The 24,440-nt window shown below is 42.9% G+C and overlaps 1 protein-coding gene across 2 annotated transcripts in view; it reads left to right on the top strand.

Annotated features, from left to right (window-relative positions):
• Window positions 1–18,391, top strand: part of tyw3 (tRNA-yW synthesizing protein 3 homolog (S. cerevisiae)) — a 41,421-nt gene extending 23,030 nt beyond the window's left edge. For both annotated transcript variants that reach the window (XM_034183324.1, XM_034183323.1), the window contains 2 exons: window positions 15,850–15,983; window positions 18,096–18,391. In XM_034183324.1, coding sequence (XP_034039215.1) covers window positions 15,850–15,983; window positions 18,096–18,360 — 399 coding nt within the window. In that variant the 3' untranslated portion in view covers window positions 18,361–18,391. The remainder of the gene's footprint in view (window positions 1–15,849; window positions 15,984–18,095) is intronic.
• The last annotated feature ends 6,049 nt before the right edge of the window (window positions 18,392–24,440 follow it).

Below are 24,440 nucleotides of genomic sequence, written 5' to 3'. Positions count from 1 at the left end.
AGTTGTACATGTTGATCCCCAGATTTCTACACAATAAGTCAAATATGGAACAATCAATGAATTGTACAATGTTAATAATCCATAACTATTTAATGAATATTTAACTAATAAAATGCTACCAAGTACATTAGATGTATTCACAAAATCATTGATATACAAAATAAACAGTTTGGGTCCAAGTACCGACCCTTGTGGTACTCCACACATAATATTACACAATTCTGATTTAGTATTATTTATCTGAACAAACTGTTTTCTATTTCCTAAGTAGCTTTTTACCCACTGATGTGCAATCCCTCTTATTCCATATTGTTGTAACTTGTGAAGCAATCTTGAATGATCGATAACATCAAAAGCTTTTTTCAAGTCACTAAAAACACTTACCATATAATCCTTATTATCTATTGCTGTTGATATTTTCTCTGTTAATTCCATAATTGCCATAGCTGTCGAATGTTTTGTTCTGAATCCATACTGAGCATTATTTAAAATATGATGTTTCTCAAAGAATTTATCCAACCTTGTCACAAAAACCTTTTCCATAATTTTAGAAAACTGTGGAAGCCTGACACTGGCCTGTAATTTGAAACGTTATGTTTGTCTCCATTTTTATATAAAGTGACTACCTTGGCAATTTTCATTTCGTCTGGGAAAATTCCTGTTGACAGAGACAGATTACAAATGTAAGTGAATGGTTCAATAACAGTTTCTATTATACTTTTTACAATCATCATGTCTAAATCTTCATAGTCAGTTGATCTTTTGCTTACACAGTTTTTTACAATATTCCTTATTTCATCTTTCCACATTGTCAAGGAAAATACTATTGACCCTATTTACAATTGTATTTAATTTATCTTCTACTATTGGTTTATTTCCCACCAGATTTGATTCCACCTTTGAGAAACAATCATTAAGCTCATTTACAACTTCTTTTATATCATTTATCTCTTTATTTTCCTTGACAAGGTAATTCGGAAAAGTTGATTTCACTCCGTCACTTTCCATCACACTTTTTATAATTCCCCATGTTGCCCTCATATTATCTTTACTCTTATTCAGTTGTTCACTATAATAATCTTTTTTTTGTTTCCTAATTATTGTCAAAAGTTTATTTTTATATTTTTTGTATCTGTGTTCTGTTTTCTTTGTTTGCATTTTTAAAAAGCACTTATATAAATAGTTTTTCTTTACACAAGCGTTTTTTATTCCCTTGGTCAGCCATGGTTTCTTTACTCTTTTCTTACTAGTTTTTATTAATTTACAATTTTTATTATATGATTTCATCAGTATTTTCATGAATGAACTATATGCTACATTAACGTCACCGACATAAACCTCTTCCCAATTTTGATTTTTAAGATCATAATTTAATGCCTCTAAGGCTTTTAATGACTTATCTCTTTTAAAGTTTATAACAGTTTTTTTCTGTACCTATTTTTATATTTAAATATTGAAAAAAATGGTAAATGATCACTGAGATCTGTCATCAATATCCCATTCTTAATAATTTCATCTGTTCTATTTGTGAATATATTGTCAATTGCAGTTGCACTTTGCGATGTAATTCTGGTTGGTTTTGTTATCAAGGGGAATAAACCCAAGCTATTCATTGAATTCACAAAATCACTTGCTCTTTGGCAACTGGAGCTTTCCACATTAACATTAAAGTCTCCACACATAAAGAGCGTTTTGTTTTGATTTGATGGAATAATTCTATTATTTTATCTGTAAATTTCACAACACAAGAGTCTGGTGCTCTGTATACACAACTCATTAGAATATTTTTAGATGTTTCATGTACAATTTCCGCTGTCACAATTTCTATGACATCGTCTATAATTGTCGTTTCTTCTACAATTTTACATGTCAGATCTGTTTTTATGTACAAAGCAATACCTCCACCTTTTTTTTCTCTTCTATTTACAAAATATAACTCATATCCCTCCATTTGAACATCAGCCATGAGGTCATTTTTAAGCCAAGATTCTGTGATTGCAACAATGCTGAATCTATTTTTAAACTGTTTTAAATAATCTTTTATTTTTAACATTTTATAGTATAAGCTTCGAATGTTTATATGTATGAGTGACAGGGTATCTTCAGTATTTTTTTCACTATTTAACTGTTTTTCCGTATAATACTCACAACCAATTGTAGTCAAGTCAAATATACTTTCATCAATATTGGTGTCTATGTCATATATTTTATCATCTGTTTCCATGTTTAATCTGATTTTTTGTTGGTCATACTACCAACTGACGTCATATTCATTTGTCTACTCAGGTCTGTACTTTGTAAGGTCCTCCATGTCTCTGATTTGTATACCCTTTGTCCCTTCTCTCACTCTGATCCAAACCCTACAGTTCCAGACCCATGTAGCAACAATATGTTTCTGTTTTTTTAATAGTCTTGCTTCCCTGGCAATATCTGCATTTTTTTTCGTTATATGCTCATTTATATATACATTTGTTCCTTTCAGATTCTTTGCCTGTCTTAATAATTCATTTTTGTATTTTCTGCTTAGAAATCGTATTGTTATATTTGGTAGTTTATTTTTACTGTCTTTGGATGGAATTGTGTAACAGTCTGAAATAGTGTCTCGATGTATGACAATACCTTTTTGATTTAAAAAAATTTGTAACTTGCTGTTCTAGTGTTTGTAATTCTTCAGGTGGTGCATCCTCCCCACTGGCTCCACCAGAATCCACCACCCTTGCGTACGATCGATGTTTTGTTTCCAAACCAGTTATTATAACATCATCTGTTCTAGTATATATAACAAGATTTTGGAGCTCCTTAATCTCCTTCATCAACTTGTCTAAATTGGACATGTCTTTTGAAATACAATTCAATGAGGTCTTTATCTCCTCCAAGTCTTCCTCCATTTTCTCTGTCTTCCTGGTTGGTGCCATGTTAACTCCTGTAGCTCAGTACAGGCCACTGTAAAGCAATTCCCACTCGTGGTCTCCACTACCTCCACCACAAATCCGGTCGCCACACACCAACCTTCCCCGATGTTGATCCCAGATATAGCCGCCGTCAGCCTCGGTCGTAGACGCCGTCAGCCTCGGTCACAGCTGCCGTCAGCCTCGGTCGCAGCCGCCGCAGCCTCAGATGTCGCCGCACTAGCCCCGGATGTAGCCTCCGCTAGCTTCGGATGTAGCCGTCTCCAGCCTCGGGTGCAGCCGTCGCCACCCCGGATGCAACCGACGCCGTGGGCCTGGATGGATCACCTCCTCCGCCGACGCCGCTGGCCTAGATGGTTCGCCTTCTCCACCGATTAACCATTTAACTTTGTCTTGTTTTTTTCTCGTCTTCCAACTTCTTGCCAGCACAAAGTTCAAAAGCCAGCATCTGTGATGGTATGGGGGTGTGTTAGTGCCCATGGCATGGGCACCTTACACATCTGTGATGGCACCATCAATGCTGAAAGGTACATCCAGGTTTTGGAGCAACACATGCTGCCATCCAAGCAACGTCTTTTTCAGGGACGTCCCTGCTTATTTCAGCAAGACAGTGCCAAGACACATTCTGCACATGTTACAACAGCGTGACTTCATAGTAAAAGAGTGCGGGTACTAGATTGGCCTGCCTGAAGTCCAGACCTGTCGCCCATTGAAAATGTGTATGAAGCGCAAAATACGACAATGGAGACCCCGGACTGTTGAACAGCTGAAGTCGTACATCAAGTAAGAATGGGAAAGAATTCCACTTACAAAGCTTCAACAATTTGTGTCCACAGTTCCCAAACGCTTACTGTTGTTAGGTGATGTAACACAGTGGTAAACATACCACTGTCCCAGGTTTTTTTACACAACGTCCCAACTTGATTGAAATTGGGGTTGTAAAAGTGTGTGTGTTGAGTGATTTTAAGCTTAATGTAATTCCATAATATAATTGTAAATAAGTTACATGAATAACACAAGAAAGTGACAACACTTATTTATTTCCGTTGTAGTCCATTTAAAAATCAAATGACCAAATAGAAGTAGAAATAAAATAATAATAATAATAATAGTGTGTATATGCTAACACGAACCTAAACAATATATTTAATTTTACATTTACATTAAGATAGTAAATTAGCAGGAAATTAAATATTTGAGTTCTTCTAAAAATTGTTGAGGTCTAAGGTTCTAAAAACATTGTGGACTCACATTCCATTCCAACTCATTATAGAAACTTTGCTTAATTTATTACCACCCTTACCACAAAAATGTCAGCTACCTATTTTATAAACACTACCCAATCTAGAGCCCGTGGATCCCCACTAATGCAATGCGCTAGTTTACATTAATTATTAAGATCCTATTGTCTTACTTACAATTTGTACATGTTCAGTCAAGCCCCTCTATCAATCAATCAACCAACCAATCCTAAACAATCTTTACATTTATGAGCTTTTGGCAAGAGCGGAAGTTAGCTTTGAGTTAGCTGAAGTTAGCGTGCGTGCTGGCGTCCACAGAATGTCTTGTAAATCACTCCATAGGCGTTACCAATTTACAAAAACAGTGTTTTCAGTTTTAGAAGTGTTTATTTCTCAGTAGCTTTTACATAATACATGACAAAAAGGTTATATTTACACACAAATGAAACGGCTTGCAGCTAGCCTGTGATGTCACCACTCTAATGTCCGTGAAATAGCTTGTAAATCACTTTAAGTGTGTTATTAGGCAGTGATGCCGGTAACGCGTTACTCTAACCACTTTTTTAAGTAACGAGTAATCTAATGCGTTAATCTTTCCAAATCAGTAATCAGATTAAAGTTACTTCTCCAAGTCACTGTGCGTTACTGTTATTTTTGCATTGTGAGTCGATAGCAGCATTAAACTTGGTCCGTGGGCAGGGGGTCGGGGTTCAACTGAACTGCCCACTTTTATCGAGCTGTGAGCATTTCATCTGCGGTTTTCTGTAGCAGCTACAACTCGTCCTCACCTCTTAAAGTGCGGTGACAACAGCACACCTGCACTGAGCTTTACAAAGACATTTTTGTTTTTTTTTTCTCCAAGCCGCTCCGTATCTGCTGCTGAAAACAGCTGATCCTCCGTGACACATCAACAACTAGCACTATTTTCCACTCAAATGCACCTAAACTCTCTTTCTGAGGCCCACATGATGTGAAAACGCAGTAAAACTTTCTTACCTGTAAATCTGGTCATGTTTTCTGCATAAATAAATGTTATCCATTCTTTGTGCTCAAACGCCAAAGAAGGGACGAATCCAGGTGGAATGGGGGTGTGGGGTAGGGATGTGCCTCCATATTTGGCATGAATATAGTGGATGGCCTTGGCCATAAGCCATTACCTCGGATAAGCGATCAACCTTGACCTTCAGGGTTTACCTTGAGGTCAAAGGGGACCTAAAGTAGGTGAAGTTTCCTTTTTGAGTTAAACGTCATCAGTGGTGGGCACACTTCCGATAATCCGATAACAGATAATTATTGAAGATAATGTATTCATTATCGGATTATCTTTTTAGATAAATTTAAAAACCATAATCGGACTATTTATCTTCCGATGAATTACGGTCCGATAACTTTTAGACCGATAACGTACTACACTAAGCTGAACAGTGAAAAACAGTTTTAAAACCGTTAAAGCTGTTGAAACCTATCTGTTAAAAGTTTCCTAATAGGCATGTTGTTCTACCCTCTGCAAACAGAAACCACTCTATTGTCTGTAAGCAAAGGAAAACTGGTGACCAAAAAAAAAGTCATTTCCTTTAACACCATACTAATATAATCGCAATGTCACCAAGTCATCCAGAGGCATACATGTTTAACTTATGGTTCAAATTTTAACCACTCATTTTAGACAAGTTATTTAAAATTATTGTCATGTCTGAAGTTTATAAAGTGAAAATATCAGATATATGTTTTCATTTTAAAGTAATGTGCTAATTTTTAAGGTTTTGTGAGCACATGCTGTGCCAGGCAGCAGTGCATTATGGGTAGCATAAGGTAATCTCAGACGTTCACGAGAGGACAAATGCATTTCAGACACTCTGTTCAGGGTTCACAGATAACAGCATTAAACTCTAGTGCCTAAAACTCTCGTGAATATATTCTCTGGGTTTATAGACGTTAGTGTATTTGCGTTTGTTAAATTCCACGCATCTTAAATGTAGCAGACACGGATTATCTGGAATTTTGTTTGACATTTTTTTTCAAGGCCGCTACTGCCATCTACTGGCCAGGAGTGTTCATGGCAGTATTAAATGTCTGGGTACATGGCTGCTCTCAAAGTGTTGGTATTGTCCATTGTCCAGGTGCGTTTTGTGTGCATATATTTAACTTTGTATTCTAAAACTACGGTTAGAAGTAATTCCGACTCATTATCAGTCCGCACGAACGAGGTTGGCGCCATGTTTTTAGTTTTTGTGGAAGTGACGACAAGAGAATAAGGCTCCTGATTGGATAGAATAGACTAGAATAGATTAGACAGACTAATTACAACACATTTATACGGTTCGATGTGGATGGATTTTTTTTTTTTTACGACTGAGTGTGGATGAAATTTTTTACCCAAACTGACCCGACAACGTGTGTACGTGGCCTTATGTCTGTGAAAGGCACTATATAAATAAGTTTACTTACTTACTTACTAATATTGAATGCATGTTTTACAACATCATAAAAGTTTTAAAACATGCAATTGCAATGACACTTCCAGGGCTCCGTAAAAATGCCTGTTTTTACAAATAAAAATGGAATATTTTACAAAAGCACATTTATCTTTAAACCAACACACGACACGTCACATTAACGTGTTGGTTTACATAATGGATTACTGAACCAATCACTGTTTAGCACTTTTACCCAGAATGCTTTGCGGTCTGTGTTTGTTACAAAACCTCAAAATTAGTGCCTTATTCAACATTAAAAGTTATATGTTATATTTTAACTTTGTACAAATGACAGAATTTACATTAATGGAGTTATTCTATCAGTATTTTCAAAAAACCATAAGTTAGTATGACTTTATTTTTCAAGACCTCCGCCTGACCGGCGTGTTGAAGTTGATAAGGAGCTGGTGTTATAGCTGCTCTCAGTGTGTCTCTGTGGTGGGAGCGCTGTTGTAAACAAGAGCTGTAAAGAGTTGATTTCGTGGGTGCTCTCAGGATTTGTCTGTGCTGCTTCCTGCAGGGGGCAGCATGGTCAAACATTCTTGCTTATTCTTTAGGTCTTTTACCGCTTTTGATGCTTTCAAAAGCGATCATGTTAAAAATCAATTTCAGCTCTTTAGTAACTGAAAATGTCCCATAGTCAACACCGGAATTTATCGGTTATTGATTATCTGTAACTTCCGATACATTTTTGGGTGGTTTATTTTTATCAAAGATAACTTTTCAGTTATCTTATTATCTGTTATCGAAGTTAATTTTTTGGTTATCTGTGCCCACCACTGCATGTCATGTAATACACCAGATTAAAGCACTTCATGAGAGGATCCAAAATAGGGAGTGGCCGCGTCATGGTAGGTACGCTGTGTATTTTCTTTCTTATTTGTCCGTTGCCAATCACACCTAGGGATGGGTATTGATAAGATTTTATTGGTATCTATTTTGTGAAAGTGTAGGGACATGGACCCACAACAGGGGGCGTAAATGAACGGACAATGGAATAAGCCAAAATACAACAATTTAATGTTATGAATGTGCACAACAGAAAAAGACAAACACAATTTAGAATAGCAGTCAATAATACAAGGTGACGTGTGGGCAGGCTCGAGGATAGAAGACGCCTGTCCAGAGAAGAGCTGGATCCCACACGCTTTCCACTGCCAGCGGATCTGGAGCACACCTGAGCCACCAAGCGCTGAGTCCCCAGGTGGCCACTGCTTCCGACTGTCAGATCTGGTACTGCTGGCAGGAAGAACAGACAGGTGATGGTGGGTGCGTGAACACCCAGCAAACAGTCAGTACAAGGGTGGGAAACACCTCCACCTCTTAATCACAATACTCCCGAAATAAATGCAGATCCTGATGTCCTGGTGCAGAGGGAAGAGGTGTGGTACGGCTTGATGCGGGAGACAGCTTCACTGCGGCCGGGCTGAGGACCTTGAGGATTGAGAATGGGCCAATGTAACAGTCTTTCAGTTTCTGGGATTCCACTTGTAATGGGATGTCCTTTGTTGACAGCCAAACCTCCTACCCGGGCTGGTATGCAGGGGCCGGGTAACACCGGCGGTGTGCATGGGCCTTGGCCCTTGTCCGGGCTTTGAGGAGGGCAGAGCGGGCAGTGCGCCACACCTGACGGCGCCTCCTCAGATGAGCCTGGACCGAGGGCACCCCGACCTCTCCTTCCACAAGCGGAAACAATGGGGGCTGGTACCCCAAACATACTTCAAACGGGGAGAGGCCGGTAGCAGATGAAACTTGGCTGTTGTGAGCGTACTCGATCCAGGCCAGATGGTTGCTCCAGGCCGTCGGGTGCGCGGAGGTCACGCAGCGGAGGGCCTGCTCCAAATCCTGGTTTGCCCGCTCTGCCTGTCCGTTCGTCTGGGGATGGTACCCGGACGAGAGGCTTACGGTGGCCACCAGTTCCCTACAGAAACTCCTCCAGACTTGCGAGGAGAACTGGGGACTACGGTCTGTGACGATGCCGGATGGAATCCCATGCAGACGTACGACGTGGTGGACTAGGAGGTCTGCGATCTCCTGGGCCGTCGGGAGCTTCGGGAGGGCCACGAAGTGGGCCGCCTTGGAGAACCGGTCCACTATCGTGAGGATGGTGGTCATGCCCTGGGACGGCGGGAGGCCCGTGATGAAGTCCAGGCCAATGTGGGACCAGGGCGATGAGGCACAGGCAATGGATGGAGGAGTCCTTGTGTTTTTTGATGGTCTGCCTTGCCCCTGGCGCAGATGGTACAGGCCTGGACATATTCCCGGACGTCGGCTTACATGGACGCCCACCAGAAGCGCTGCCGGACCACTGCCACAGTTCTTCGCACCCCTGGATGACAGGAGAGCTTGGAACCGTGACAGAAGTCCAGGACTGCAGCTCTGGCTTCTGGTGGGACATAAAGTCTGTTCTTTGGGCCGGTCCCCGGGTCCGGGTTCCATGCCAGGGCCTCCCAGACGGCCTTCTCCACGTCCCAGGCGAGGGTGGCCACGACAGTGGACTTGGGGATGATGGGATCCGGTGGATCTGACAGCTTGGTTTTGTCTTCCTCTTCGTGGACCCGGGACAGGGCGTCAGATCGCTGGTTCTTGGTCCCGGGGCGGTAGGTGATCTGGAAGTCAAAACGCCCGAAGAACAGTGACCAGCGGCTTGCCTGGGGTTCAGACGCTTGGCGGTCCGGATATACTCCAGGTTCCGATGGTCCGTGAAAACTGTAAATGGTACCGCGGCTCCCTCCAACAGGTGTCTCCACTCCTCCAGAACCTCTTTCCGCTCTGCCGGGGTCAACCTGCGGGAAAAATAGGCACAAGGGTGGAGGACCTTATCGGACTCCCTGCTCTGGGACAGCACAGCTCCTATCCCTGAGTCAGAGGCATCCACTTCAATGATAAACTGGCGATTGGGATCGGGCTGCACCAGAACTGGTTCAGTCGAGAACCGGCGTTTCAACTCCCTAAACGCGGCGTCGCACCGATCCGACCAGGTGAAGGGGACTTTAGTGGAGGTAAGGGCCATCAGGGGGCTAACTACCTGGCTGTAACCCTTGATGAACCTCCGATAGAAATTTGCGAAGCCGAGGAACTGCTGCAGTTTCCTACGGCTCGTCGGTTTGGGCCAATCTCTCACTGCCGCAACCTTGGCTGGATCAGGGGCGACGGAGTTGGAGGAGATTATGAACCCCAGGAAGGACAAAGAAGTACGGTGGAACTCCAACAACCGCTGAAGTACCTGACGTACATGTCGCACATGAGTCTCAGGATCTGGGGAGAAGATGAGGATATCGTCAAGGTATACGAAGACGAACCGATGCAGGAAGTCCCACAAGACGTCATTAACCAAGGCTTGGAACATCGCGGGCGCATTGGTGAGACCGAACGTGACCAGGTACTCAAAGTGACCTAACGGGGTGTTAAACGCCGTCTTCCACTCGTCTCCCTTCCTGATCCGAACCAGGTGATACGCATTTCTAAGATCCAACTTGGTGAAAATTTGGGCTCCATGCAAGGGCGTGAACACTGAATCTAACAGAAGCAGCGGGTGTCAATTGCGAACCATGATTTCGTTCAGCCCTCTGTAGTCAATGCATGGACAGAGTCCGCCATCCTTCTTTCCCACAAAAAAGAAACCTGCACCCATCGGGGAGGTGGAGTTCTGGATCAACCCGGCAGCTAAAGAGTCCCGGATGTAGGTCTCCATTGATTCGCGCTCCGGATGTGAGAGGTTGTACAGCCTGCTGGATGGGTACTCGACGCCCGGGATCAAATCAATGGCACAATCGTACGGACAGTGCAGGGGCAGCGTGAGAGCCAGATCTTTGCTGAAGACGTCAGCAAGATCATGGTACTCCTCAGGCACCGCCGACAGATTGGGGTGACTTTAACCTCCTCGTTAGCTGTCACACCGGGTGGAACCGAGGATCCTAAGCATTCCCGGTGGCAGGTTTCGCTCCACTGCGTCACTACCCCAGACGGCCAATCTATCCGGGGATTGTGCTTAACCATCCATGGAAATCCCAAAATCACTCGGGAGGTAGAAAGTGTTACATAGAACACAATCTCCTCCCTGTGATTTCCAGACACAACCAATGTCACGGGCTGTGTCTGGTGTGTGATTAACGGGAGAAGGGTGCCATCTAGTGCCCGTACCTTCAATGGTGAAGGTAGAGCCACTAGAGGGAGCCCCACCTCCCTAGCCCATCTGCTATCCAGCAGATTCCCTTCCAACCCCGTTTCCACCAGTGCTGGGGCATGAAGGGTAAGATCTCCACTCAGGATCGTCACTGGGATGCGTGCGGATCTACGGGATCTCCCCGCGTGAATGTTATGGCCCACCCTTAGCCCAGTCTCTAGGGGCGGGCGTTGTAGTTTATCCGCTTGGGGCAGTTCTTTTGTATGTGCTCACTGGAGCCACAGAAAAAACATTCTCCGCGATCCAGCCTCCGTTGTCTGTCATTAGATTTTACTTTAGCCCTGCTCGTGTCCATAGCTTCGTCAGCAGGGGGAGCTGTTGCCACACGGATCTCTCCGGCTGTGGAGCGTGGGGACGGCGGCACCCTTTCTGACCCGGAAGGAAGAGGGACGGTTGTCTAACCGTATGACCAGGTCGATAAGCCTGTCAAAATCCTGCGGCTCATCCTTAGCCAGCAGATGCTCCTTCAGGACTGGAGACAGTCCGTTTATGAAGGCGGCGCGGAGTGCAACAGTATTCCAGCCGGACCTTACAGCCGCGATGCGGAAGTCGACTGCATACTCGGCTGCACTCCGACGTCCCTGTCTCATTGACAGCAGCACGGTCGAAGCGGCCTCGCCTCTATTGGGATGATCAAACACCTGTTTAAACTCCCTCACAAACCCAGTATATGTGGTTAGGAGCCATGAATTTTGCTCCCAGAGCGCCATAGCCCAGGCGCGTGCCTCTCCTGGAAGCAAATTTATAACATAAGCCACCCGGCTGGCATCTGACGCATACATGACGGGACGCTGTGCAAAGACGAACGAACACTGCATCAAGAAGTCAGCGCACGTCTCGACACAACCTCCGTACGGTTCCGGAGGGCTTATGTATGCTTCAGGGGAAGGGGGGGGTTCGTTGAATCACCACTGGAATGTCTGTATTCGGCGCTTGAACAGCAGGAGGAGGTGCTGGAGCAGCGTGCTGCAGCAGCGTCCTGCGTGCGCGCTTCCACCTGGGTGGTGAGAGCCTCCATCCTCCGATTGAGTATAACATTCTGCTCGGTCACCAAGTCCAACCGAGCAGTGAAGGCGGTTAAGATTTGCTGCAGCTCACCTAATACGCCTCCTGCCGGCGCCTGTGCACCCTGCGTTTCCATTGGTGGTTCACTCGATGGTTGACGCCCCTCGGGATCCATGTCGCTGGCCGAGAAATCCTGTTATGAAAGTGTAGGGACACGGACCCACAACAGGAAGCGTAAATGAACAGACAATGGAATAAGCCAAAATACAACAATTTAATGCTGTGAATGTGCACAACAGAAAAACAGACAAACACAATTTAGAATAGCAGTCAATAATACAAGGTGACGTGTGGGCAGGCTCGAGGATAGAAGACGCCTGTCCAGAGAAGAGCCGGATCCCACACACTTTCCACTGCCAGCGGATCTGGAGCACACCGGAGCCACCAAGCGCTGAGTCCCCAGGTGGCCACTGCCTCCGACTGTCAGATCTGGTACTGCTGGCAGGAAGAACAGACAGGTGATGGTGGGTGCGTGAACACCCATCATACACTCAGTACAAGGGTGGGAAACACCTCCACCTCTTAATCACAATACTCCTGAAACAAATGCAGATCCTGATGTCACACTAGCAGTCCACAACCGAGGAGCGGAGTACGCCAACTCCCCAAACACAACGACTACTCCTTAGTGTACAAAAGGTTCGTCTGCAAAGTTAGGGATTACACACACAGAAGTAAAGACGTTACTACTGTAATGTTTTTGCAGGCTGAGCAGTTTACCTGATGGTAGACGATTTCTCGGCAGAGAGGTGGAGTTGCTGCCCGACTTTTATGGGATGTGGTGATTGATTATTGATGTGTGACAGCTGTCACTCCTGGCTGCTCCTGGGAGGTGGCAGCGCCCTCTCGTGCCCGAAGCCCACACTTCAGGCAGGGCGCCCTCTGGTGATGGGCCAGCAGTACCTCCTCTTCAGCGGCCCACACAACAATCTGCCATTTATCGATTCCACGTATTGATCCAGTTCTTTATCGATTCCCTTATCAATACCTCCTGTGAATTTTCTGTGTACTTAAAAGTAGGCTTTACAGGTTTTCTATGTCAACAACATTTTATTGAGTCTTAAAGTAAATAAATATGAAATTGGTCACTGGATCCTTGATCTCTGGACATAAATAAAATCTGTACATAATGGATCCTAGATTTTTGGACAAAAAAGAAATAAAATCTGTAGTTTTGTCAAAAGCCTTCCCGATATTAATGAGACAAATGTAACTCCATAGCCTCCCAGCTGAGCTCTTGCAGCCGGCTGCCCTGCATGTCAACATCAGTGTTTCAGAAAGAACGGAGGACAAAAACTTAGTTTTGGTCGGTTGTAGATTGTTGTCTGTATTACAACATTTAGAAAGAGGTATCATTGGATTTAAAATTGTGATTCGCTTTGAAGTTATTAATTCCGATCGAAATATGTTTGGCAGAGAGCCGCTCAGCGTTTGGAGCTATGCACTTAGTCCCGCAAAATAGAGGATATTATTATTATTATTATTATTATTATTATTATTATTCCCTTTGCCTGATGGACAACTTCAGTTACGCACTGGTGAAGCGGGTCCAGCTCACACCAGAGAATCGTGCAAAACTCGGACCGGAGAATGCTTCTCGTTTCTTGCCTGCAACAAGACAAGAGTCTCAGTTAGTGACTTTAATCCCCACAAAGGTGACTAACGATTGACATCTTTAAATGGCTTTGAAAGGAGTTAGTGAAGAAATTGCAAACCTGCCAGTTCTGAAAAGCAGCGAAGCAGAGAACCAGTGAAGCAGTGGGTTGCAGTACTACTTCATTCAAGCTTCAAGCAGAGCTGCTGCAAAAGCAGTCAACGTAGAGAAATGATCATTTTCCATTTGTAAACTTAAGGACAGATAAGGGAATAGTAGAAGTAAAATGTTTAGAGAGAATTTAAATGTTAGAAAAATGTTAGAATTTATTAGTTACATTTATAAACAATGTAGGTTAGAAATTGCAAGTTTTACTGTTACAGTGCTGTCAACAGTTAAATATGAGGTCAAGAAAGAGGTCTTTATTTTACTTTTTATAAAACAACTTTATTTTCATTGAAGTCAAGAAAGGGTGATTATAAAGTGAGTTTTGGCAAAACAAGTATTGTCATGTTGAGGTGGCAGAGGGTTGTTGTCGGCAGCTGGGGAAAGTAACTAAAAAGTAACTAGTAATCTAACTTAGTTACTTTTCCAATTGAGTAATCAGTAAAGTAACTAAGTTACTTTTTCAAGGAGTAATCAGTAATTAGATTACTTTTTTCAAAGTAACTGTGACAACACTTATTAGGTTACAAAAATAGCATTTTCAGTTTTAGAAGTCTTTGTTTCTCGCTACTTTTTACAGAATATATGCGAAACATGTTATATACAAGGTCTGTCCATAAAGTATCGTACCTTTTTATTTTTTTTTTAACTATATGGATTTGATTCATATGTTTTCACGTCAGACAAGCTAGAACCCTTGTGCGCATGCATGAGTTTTTCCATGCCTGTCGGTGACGTCATTCGCCTGTGAGCACGCCTTGTGGAAGGAGTGGTCCCGCCCCGTCGTTGGATTTTCATTGTCTGTAAATGGCGGAATGAAAAGGACTTTTTTTTCCATCAGAATTTTTTCTGAAGCTGTTAGAGACTGGCACCTGGAAACCATTCGAAAAATTTATCTGGCTTTCGGTGAAAATTTTACGGGCTTCACAGAGAATAAGGTCTGTTAGTACAGCTTTAAGGACCCCTTTAAGGACACTCAACGCACCGCGCTCCGAGCTGCGATGACGCGGCACAAGCCACCGGACCATTTCTAAACGGATGGCTCTGTGGATACGAGACCGTCATGTGCTCTTTCTCTGGTTATCACAAGAGCTGGACATCAGCCATTTTCTGGCAGATTTCACTTTTAACAAGAGATTTTGTCATGGAAAGCCGCGCGGAGGCTTTGTGCGTCACGACCGATTCGCTTTGGAAGCAAGACAAAGGAACACCTCTGTTTCGGCGTGCCAGAGGACATCCTATCTCGGCTTTCAATGCTTACCAGTCGAGTGAGTTAAGAGAAATTGTGGAGAGCTGGACATGTCCCAACACGACGGTGCACACGACGGTGCCAGCTCCACACAGCCATCCATTTAGAAATGATCCGGTGGTTCGTACCTGTCGTCGCGGCTCGGAGCGCAGCGCGCCGAGCGCCATTGTGGGCCATCCTTAAAGCTGTAGTAATAGTCCTTATTCTCTGTGAAGCCCGTAAAATTTTCACCGAAAGCCAGATAAATTTTTTCGAATGGTTTCCAGGTGCCAGTCTCTAACAGCTTCTGAAAAAATTCTGATGGAAAAAAACCCCAAATCACTCCGCCATTTCCAGACAATGAAAATCCGATGACGGGGCGGGACCACTCCTTCCACAAGGCGTGCTCACAGGCGAATGACGTCACCGACAGGCGTGGAAAAACTCACGCATGCGCACAAGGGTTCAAGCTTGTCTGACGTGAAAACATGAATCAAATCCGTATAGTTTAAAAAAAAATTAAAAAGGTACGATACTTTATGGACAGACCTCGTAAACACATAAATGAGGTGATTTTACAGAGACCTGCCATTGATGTCACAGTGCCACTCTGAAAAGGAACAGAATGAAGTGGAATGTGACTTTTTAAAATAGGTCAAGGTTAGCCACCTTTGAACTTTGTCCAAGGTCTGTGTCCCAAGAATGTTTCTTGTGAATTTGAAGACTCTGGCAGTAATAGGACTGCTGAGCACAGACACACACACAGACAGACGGATGGACAGACAGACGCAAAGTCTTTGGAATACCCCATGGCCATATTTGATACCCTTGGGTAAAAAAGAAATTGCAAATATCTGTTATTGGTGTCTGACATGAGTAATAATTGGCATCCACGTTGAAAAAGCCAGATAGTCCCCTAACACACACATACACACACCATCAGTACACAATAAGGTTTGATTTTGTGTCTTATTTTATCTGCAGGCAGTTCGTAGCACCCATTGCCTGGAAGTTCCTCTCAGCCACCAAGGAAAGCTCCTGGTTGAACCTGACTACATTAATTTCCTTGCTCAGACAGCCAATCAGAAAATGGAGGAAAACCTAAGACGGACATGCAGGTGTGCCAGTCTGCTGATTAGCTGTCATCTGTTTATCTTGCCAAAACAAAGTTTTGCAAGATATGTTAGTCAGTATGTATGTTTGTTTGCTATCTTACCAAAATAAAGTTTTAGAAGATATGTTAGTCAGTATGTATGCTTTTCAGATTTAACTCGCTGTGCAACACACAGTTTACATCGCAGACTCTTACAACGTCACATATAGCAGCAGTAGCAAGTAGCACTAGCCCATAAGCCATTACCTGGGATAAGTGATCGGCCTTGACTTTCAGGGTCTGCTTGAGGTGAAAGGTGAGGTAAATTAGGTCAAATGTCAGATTACAGTAAAACATGTCGTGTAATAATTGAATTCATGGGCTTCATGAGAGGATCCAGAATATATCAAAAGTTTAAAGGTATGATGTCATTCGATGATGTCCTCATAAAAAAAACCTGCAAAATTCTGAATTTTAAGGGTGTAATACAGTGTAAATCATTATTGCAGACTCTTATAAATTCACATATAGCAGTCTTATTGACATACCTTTCAGCAGCCAAAAGAATCAAGCTTAAGGCAAAGGTCAAGGCCACAGGAAAGTCAAGCACTAAATTCAATAACTCAACTTTCCTGGTCACAGTTTGTTCGAGCTTTGCCTCCAAATTTGGCATGAATATAGTGGATGGCCTTGGCCATAAGCCATTACCTTGGATAAGCGATCAACCTTGACCTTCAGGGTTTACCTTGAGGTCAAAGGGGACCTAAAGTAGGTCAAGTTTCCTTTTTGAGTTAAACATGTCTTGTAATACACCAGATTAAAGCACTTAATTGAGAGGATCCAAAATAGGGAGTGGCCGTGTCATGGTAGGTGCGCTGTGTATTTTCCTTCTTTTTTGTCCTTTGCCAATCACACCTAGGGATGGGCATTGCTAAGATTTTATTGGTATCTATGCTATTTATCGATTCCACGTATCGATCCAATTCTTTATCGATTCCCTTATCAATACCTCCTGTGAATTTTCTGTGTACTTAAAAGTAGGCTTTACAGGTTTTCTATGTCAACAACATTTTGAGTCTTAAAGTAAATAAATATGAAATTGGTCACTGGATCCTTGATCTCTGGACATAAAATCTGTACATAATGGATCCTAGATTTTTGGACAAAAAAAGAAATAAAATCTGTAGTTTTGTAAAAAGCCTTCCTGATATTAATGAGACAAATGTAACTCCATAGCCTCTGAGCTGAGCTCTTGCAGCCAGCTGCCCTGCATGTCAACATCAGTGTTTCAGAAAGAATGGAGGACAAAAACTTAGTTTTGGTCAGTTGTAGATTGTTGCCTGTATTACAACGTTTAGAAAGAGGTGTCATTGGATTTAAAATTGTGATTCGCTTTGAAGTTATTAATTCTGATCGAAATCTGTGTGGCAGAGAGCCGCGCAGCGTTTGGAGCTATGCACTTAGTCCCGCAAAATAGAGGATATTATTATTATTATTATTATTATTCCCTTTGCCTGATGGACAATTTCAGTTACGCACTGGTGAAGCGGGTCCAGCTCACACCAGAGAATCGTGCAAAACTCCGGTGTGGACCGGAGAATGCTTCTCGTTTCTTGCCCGCAACAAGACAAGAGTCTCAGTTAGTGACTTTAATCCCCACAAAGGTGACTAACGATTGACATCTTTAAATGGCTTTGAAAGGAGTTAGTGAAGAAATTGCAAACCTGCCAGTTCTGAAAAGCACCGAAGCAGAGAACCAGTGAAGCAGCAGGTCGCAGTGCTACTTCATTCAAACTTCAAGCAGAGCTGCTGCAAAAGCAATCAATGTAGAGAAATGATCATTTTCCAGATAAACATCCTCAAAAATAATGGCCGCTCCGGCTTAATGTAAACTGAAGGACCGATAAGGGAATCGTTAATCAAAAAGGCTACTGATGTCAGTGGATCGAATCATTTCTAACGATGCTTTGATACCTAACCCTAATCACACCCATGATAAAACTAATTAAAGGCTCTAGAGGGGAAGGCTCTACATGAAAGTCTGAATTCTGACCAATTTCTGTAGAATGCTGTTGAGGCGCCTTTTGAATTGATCGAGACACAAACAGAGGCTGCTCTTAATTTCTCAATTCCTCAGGTTCTACCAGAATCTACTGCCACACCTGTCTACAGAGAATCTCCAAAAACTGCAAATTGATGAGGTCCCTGATTCATTGGAGGGACACAAGCAAGCTCCTGCTGACCAATGGAAGACTGAAAGTGGGGGAGAATTAGAGAGAAACAAAGCAAATGTGTATAAAGGGAGGAGGAAGAGAGAAACTCAATGTGAAATTGACTGTAGCAATGGTGAGACAGACAGCAGTCTGCTGGAGGTCGATGAGTGTCTGGATCTGTTGATGTAAATGAATGAAACATGATTTGAATTCATCAGAACTAAAACCTTTTAGGTGTTCTGGACAATCCATTGGGTTTTGCTGATAATCTGGTTTATATATTGAAACCATAATTTTTGTCTTTCTGCCATCAGATCACATGTATACGAGGTCTGTTAGAAAACTATCTGTCCTTTTTTTGCAAAAACCATATGGATTTGAATCACGTGTGCTTGCATCAGCCAAGCTTGAACCTTCATGCACATGCGTGAGTATTTTCACGCCTGTTGGTTGCGTCATTTGGCTGTGAGCAGGCTTTGTGGGAGGAGTGGGCCAGCCCCCTCGGCGAATTTTCATTGTCAGGAAAATGGCTGAGCGACTGCCGCTTTGCTACATCAAAATTTTTTCAGAAACTGACAGACAGCCAGGTGGACACCATTCGGAAAATTCAGATGGCTTTCGGTGAAGATCCTATGGGCATCACACAGATTGAGCATTACAACCGGATTAAAGACGGCCCACAGTGGCTGAGGGCGCGCCGCGCTTCGAGTGGCCGTCGACGGGCTGAAACGACCAGATCATTTCCAAAGTGAAGGCTGTGTTGATCCTGGACGTCGTCTGACTACCAGAGAAATGGCAAGAGAGGTGGACATAACACTTTTTCGGCACATTACACTGTTACAGGAGATTTTGTAATGAAAGACGTGCAGCGGAATTCGCACGTCAGGACGGAGCTGCGTAATGGCGCAGAACAAAAAGCACCTCCATGTTGGAAGTCTCACAGGACATGCCCAGCTCTTCCACCATTTGGAAGATTCAGACGGCTTTGGGTGGCTTTTCAGTCGAGTGAGTATCCGATAAATTGTCGAAGATCTGGGCATGTCACATGTCCTGTGAGACCAACACGGAGGTGCTTTCATTCTGCGCCATTAGCGGCTCTGTGGCGAATTCCTCCGCTCCTGTTTTCATGACAAAATCTTCTTTAACAGTGGAATGTGCCGGGAAAGTGCTATGTCCACCTTTTCTGCCATTTCTCTGGTAGTCAGACAACGTCCCGGATCAACACAGCATTCAGTTTTGAAATGATCTGGTCGTTTCAGCCTGTCGATCGCCGCTCGGAGCGCGGCGCGCCCTCCGCCATTGTGCGCCGTCTTTAAACCGGCTGTAACACTCCTTAATCTGTGTGATGCCCATAAAATCATCCCTGAAAGCCATCTGAATTTTCTGAATGGTGTCCACCTGGCTGTCTCACAATTTGTGGAAAAATTTGATACAGCGCTGCTCCAGCCGTTCAGACATTTTCCTCACAATGAAAATCCGACGAGGGGGGAGGACCAGTGCTCACTCAAAGCGTGCTCACAGGCGAATGATGCAACCAACAGGCGTGAAAAAACACGCACGTGCACGAAGGTTCAAGCTTGGCTGATGCAATCACACGTGATTCAAATCCATATGGTTTTTGCAAAAAATAAAAAGGTCGGATACTTTTCTAACAGACCTCGTACATAGTCCAGTAATCATGTAACCTGACCTCATACAAATTATAATAAAATCTGTTTTACTTGTTTCATAAACCCAAATGGTGTTGTCTTTGACCTACAAAAAAAGTCCTAAGGAGTCATTCAAAGATCAGGTCACTCTCGGACCACATTGCCTCATCCACCACAACATGGAACCACCCAAGGTCCTGGATGGTAACCACACAGGCAGACAATTAATTCATTCCTACCTCGCAAAAGTAACCGTTGGTCTCTCAAAGCCCTGGGCATCCTCCTGGCCTTCCGCTGCAATTCATGTAAGTCTCCCAACCTGTTTTGGGAGAAATGTCAACACCAGATTACTCTTTAACTGTCAGTCAAACAAACTGCTTTGTCAAACAGTTTGTTTGACTGAAAGTCATTCCGACAGTAACCAAGGATTCTCCAAAGAAAAAAAAAAACCAAAGACCAATTGTTGCCTTTGCTCACTGGTTAGCCTGCAAGTCTCACAACCATACAGTAAGACCAAAACACAATGGCCCGAAAGACTTGGCCTTTCATTTGGCATCACGAACATACTCTGTCCAGCAACCTGTAATGCCAAAATTATTCATTTTGTACCTTACAGATAGCCTGCCTAAAACCTTTGCATCTAACTCTGTATTAAATGCCCTTATGTAACCTTGCTGCAGCTGCACTGATAACCATGTCATCTCTGCATGACCATCCTCCTTGAATGAATGAATGGTTGATAACAGGCATTGTAGGTTAAAATAAGATCTTATTTTAACTGAGTTTGGGCCCTGGTAGGAGACCTGTGAGTTTCTGAGTTGTAGGAGAATTTTAATTCTCTGAGTAAATTGTAGGGGGTCAAAGACTGAGTTGTAGGAAATAAGACGTTTTATTTCTGAGTGTAGGAGTCATTGAGGTGGCTCTGAGTTGTAGGAAATAAAAAAACCTTTTTTGAGGTAAGACACTGATTTAGTGTGAGCAAAATGTGGGAAAAAAAACAGGAAAAGAAAAACCTAATGAAGCTGACTGGTCTCCAATTGTATGAATAATGAAGGAGAAATATGGGGACAAATGTCTCACACATATGAATATGTGGGTGACAGATTTTTGTTTCTCAGCAGGAGGGAGTTTAAGCAGAAATCCTTTGGACTTACTAAAAGCAAATTTGGACAAGGGAAAGGTGAAAATTATGTCAATCTAATGTAAAGACAGTGGATGTGATACAGTAGATATGGTAGATTGTTATGCAGCATGTGCTGTGTGGTCAAATGAATGTGATTTAAGAGATAAGAAACAGAAGGAAGGGAAAAAGAATATTGAACAGAAGGATTCAGATGGGAAAAAAGAGACACAAACACCAGCGGAAAAAACATGATCACCTACTAATCCTTTTTCCTCTCTTTCACCTCGTCCTACTCTTTCAACACTCTCTATCCGAGCCTTGCTGTGTCTGAAGTCAGCAACCAGCCGCAGCTTTGCTACAGGACATACTGGTGTCACTGCCATCCTCTCCTCTACCCCCAGTCCTAATCTCAATCCAGGATGACAACATCCCGGTCCCTCTGGGGGTCAGAGAAGTGCCATTTACTACCAAAGACCAGAATGATTTTCCTCCATCCACACCAGATCCTATGTCAAACATCATGACATCATCACCTATGTCCCCTCTTCTTTATCATGTAGCTGCAGGAGAACACATTTCTTGTTAAATTTTCCGATGACACTGTCTTCTTATCCTTACAAGGCTCAGAGTCTGATCATGATCCTGCACTATCTGAGTTTAAGTGGTGTGATGATAATTTCCTCGACCTAAAACTCAAGAAATGTTCATTGATTTCAGGCAGACCAACACGGGACACAAAGCTAGTGTCATAGTGTGCCATGGTGTAGAGCTCCAGAGGGTTGAGTCTTATACAGCAGTGTTCAGAATAATAGTGCTATGTGACTAAAAAGATTAAGCCCAGTTTTGAGTATATTTCTTATTGTTACATGGGAAACAAGGTACCAGTAGATTCAGTAGATTCTCACAAATCCAACAAGACCATGCATTCATGATATGCACACTCTTAAGGCTATGAAATTGGGCTATTAGTAAAAAAAGAACAGGGGGTGTTCACAATAATAGTAGTGTGGCATTCAGTCAGTGAGTTCGTCAGTTTTGTGGAACAAACAGGTGTGAATCAGGTGTCCCCTATTTAAGGATGTAGCCAGCACCTGTTGAACATGCTTTTCTCTTTGAAAGCCTGAGGAAAATGGGACGTTCAAGACATTGTTCAGAAGAACAGCGTAGTTTGATTAAAAAGTTGACTGGAGAGGGGAAAACGTATACGCTGTTCATCTACAATGATCTCCAATGCTTTAAAATGGACAAAAAAAAAAAAAAACGCGTGGAAGAAAACGGAAAATAACCATCAAAATGAATAGAATAACCAGAATGGCAAAGGCTCACCCACTGATCAGCTCCAGGATGATCAAAGACAGTCTGGAGTTACCTGTAAGTGCTGTGACAGAAGACACCTGTGTGAAACTAATTTATTTGCAAGAATCCCCCGCAAAGTCCCTCTGTTAAATAAAAGATGTGCAGAAGAGGTTACAATTTGCCAAAGAACACATCAACTGGCCTAAAGAGAAATGGAGGAATATTTTGTGGACTGATGAGAGTAAAACTGTTCTTTTTGGGTCCAAGGGCCACAGACAGTTTGTGAGATGACCCCCAAACTCTGAATTCAAGCCACAGTTCACAGTGAAGACAGTGAAGCATGGTGGTGCAAGCATCATGATATGGGCATGTTTCTCCTACTATGGTGTTGGGCCTATATATCGCATACCAGGTATCATGGATCAGTTTGGATATGTCAAAATACTTGAAGAGGTCATGTAAAATACTTGAAGAGGTCATGTTGCCTTATGCTGAAGGGGACATGCCCTTGAAATGGGTGTTTCAACAAGACAATGACCCCAAGCACACTAGTAAACGAGCAAAATCTTGGTTCCAAACCAACAAAATTAATGCCTCGCAGATGTGAAGAAATCATGAAAAACTGTGGTTATACAACTAAATACTAGTTTAGTGATTCACAGGATTGCTAAAAAACCAGTTTGAACATAATAGTTTTGAGTTTGTAGCGTCAACAGCAGATGCTACTATTAGTGTGAACACCCACTTTTCTACTTTTTTTACTAATAGCCCAATTTCATAGTCTTAGGAGTGCATATCATGAATGCTTGGTCTTGTTGGATTTGTGAGAATTTACTGAATCTACTGGTACCTTGTTTCCCATGTAACAATAAGAAATATACTCAAAACCTGGATTAATCTTTTTAGTCACATTGCACTACTATTGGGCTTAATTTGAGGGGGAGCAAGCCGGAGCGCGCTCCGGAACCTCTGTCGTTGGCTCCGCCAGCTATTTATACTGGATCCAGTGATCCGCCACATCTCTTGACTAAGAAAATATATATATATAAAAAAAAAAATCACCACGATTGCTCTCACTGCCACTCCCACCGCCCTCCAGTCTGCTGTGCGGAATTGCGCCAAATCTGGCAACAGGTCCAGAGGCTACGCTCGCTGTTTTCATCCGGATGTTGACCGTAGCCGCAGAGCTCCGTGGCCACAGAGAGAGGACTTGGATTCTTTGCGGGTCCCGCATCCGTACCCCCGGAGGCACCCCCAGACCCCCGGGACCTCCCACTTTACAAATTAAGCACACTGAACACTACTGTAAATACCTTGGAACAGTGTTTGACTCTTAAGTTTGACATCAACACTGAGTTTCTTGTCAAACGTGGACAACAAAGTGATGAGGAAGCTGAGCTCTTTCAATGTCAGTGGGAGGATTTTAAGTAACTTTTATTGCTCATTTATTGAACATCTTTTAACATTTTCTTGTATTTGTTGCTTCAACAGATTGTCTATTAAGGACAAAAACAGCCTGAATGGCATTGACAAAGTTTGCTTTAAAATAATTGGGGTCAAGCAAAGAGACTTGCGTTCGTTTTAGGAGAATCAGGTGAAAAAGAAAGCTAAGTGTAATCTCAGCCAACATGATCATGTCCTGTCTGGTCAGTTCACGGTGATGCCTTCAGGCCGCCATTATCATGTACTGTTGAAAAGAACGAACAGATACTCTAGATCTTTTATTCCTTCTGCTATCAAGATGCTGAACATAGACAGAAGTCATTTTAAATGACATTTCCCTTATCATCAATCATGTATTGTCTATTTATTTATTTATTATTCATGAACTTACTGACCTTTGTGTTATCCCATCACCTGGGATAACACCAGTCAGTATGAAATGTACATCAAAGCAGTTTGTGATGACATCAAACCCAAATGTTCAGCCTCAGTGGACATGGCAGTGATCCAAGCCTGCAAACAAAAGCCTGGTGAGACTGTGACAGACTTTTTCATCTGGCTGGAGAAAGAGTGCATTGTACACAGTGGACATGAAAAAAAATGGATGATGTTTACAATGGAGACAGACACACCCTTTGAAGCTGTCCTAAAGTCCTGTCTGGTCCCTGGCCTGATTTCAGAAATTCATCAGAGTCGAATAAACCCTGACTGGTGGATGGGCTGACAACCGAGTGAAAGAAATCCTGAAACATGCACGT

Source organism: Thalassophryne amazonica, chromosome 12, assembly GCF_902500255.1.
Source record: "Thalassophryne amazonica chromosome 12, fThaAma1.1, whole genome shotgun sequence".
In the NCBI taxonomy this organism is placed as follows: domain Eukaryota; kingdom Metazoa; phylum Chordata; class Actinopteri; order Batrachoidiformes; family Batrachoididae; genus Thalassophryne; species Thalassophryne amazonica.
The sequence above is the reverse complement of the archived record's forward strand: the minus strand, read 5'-3'. Positions and strand labels throughout refer to the sequence as shown.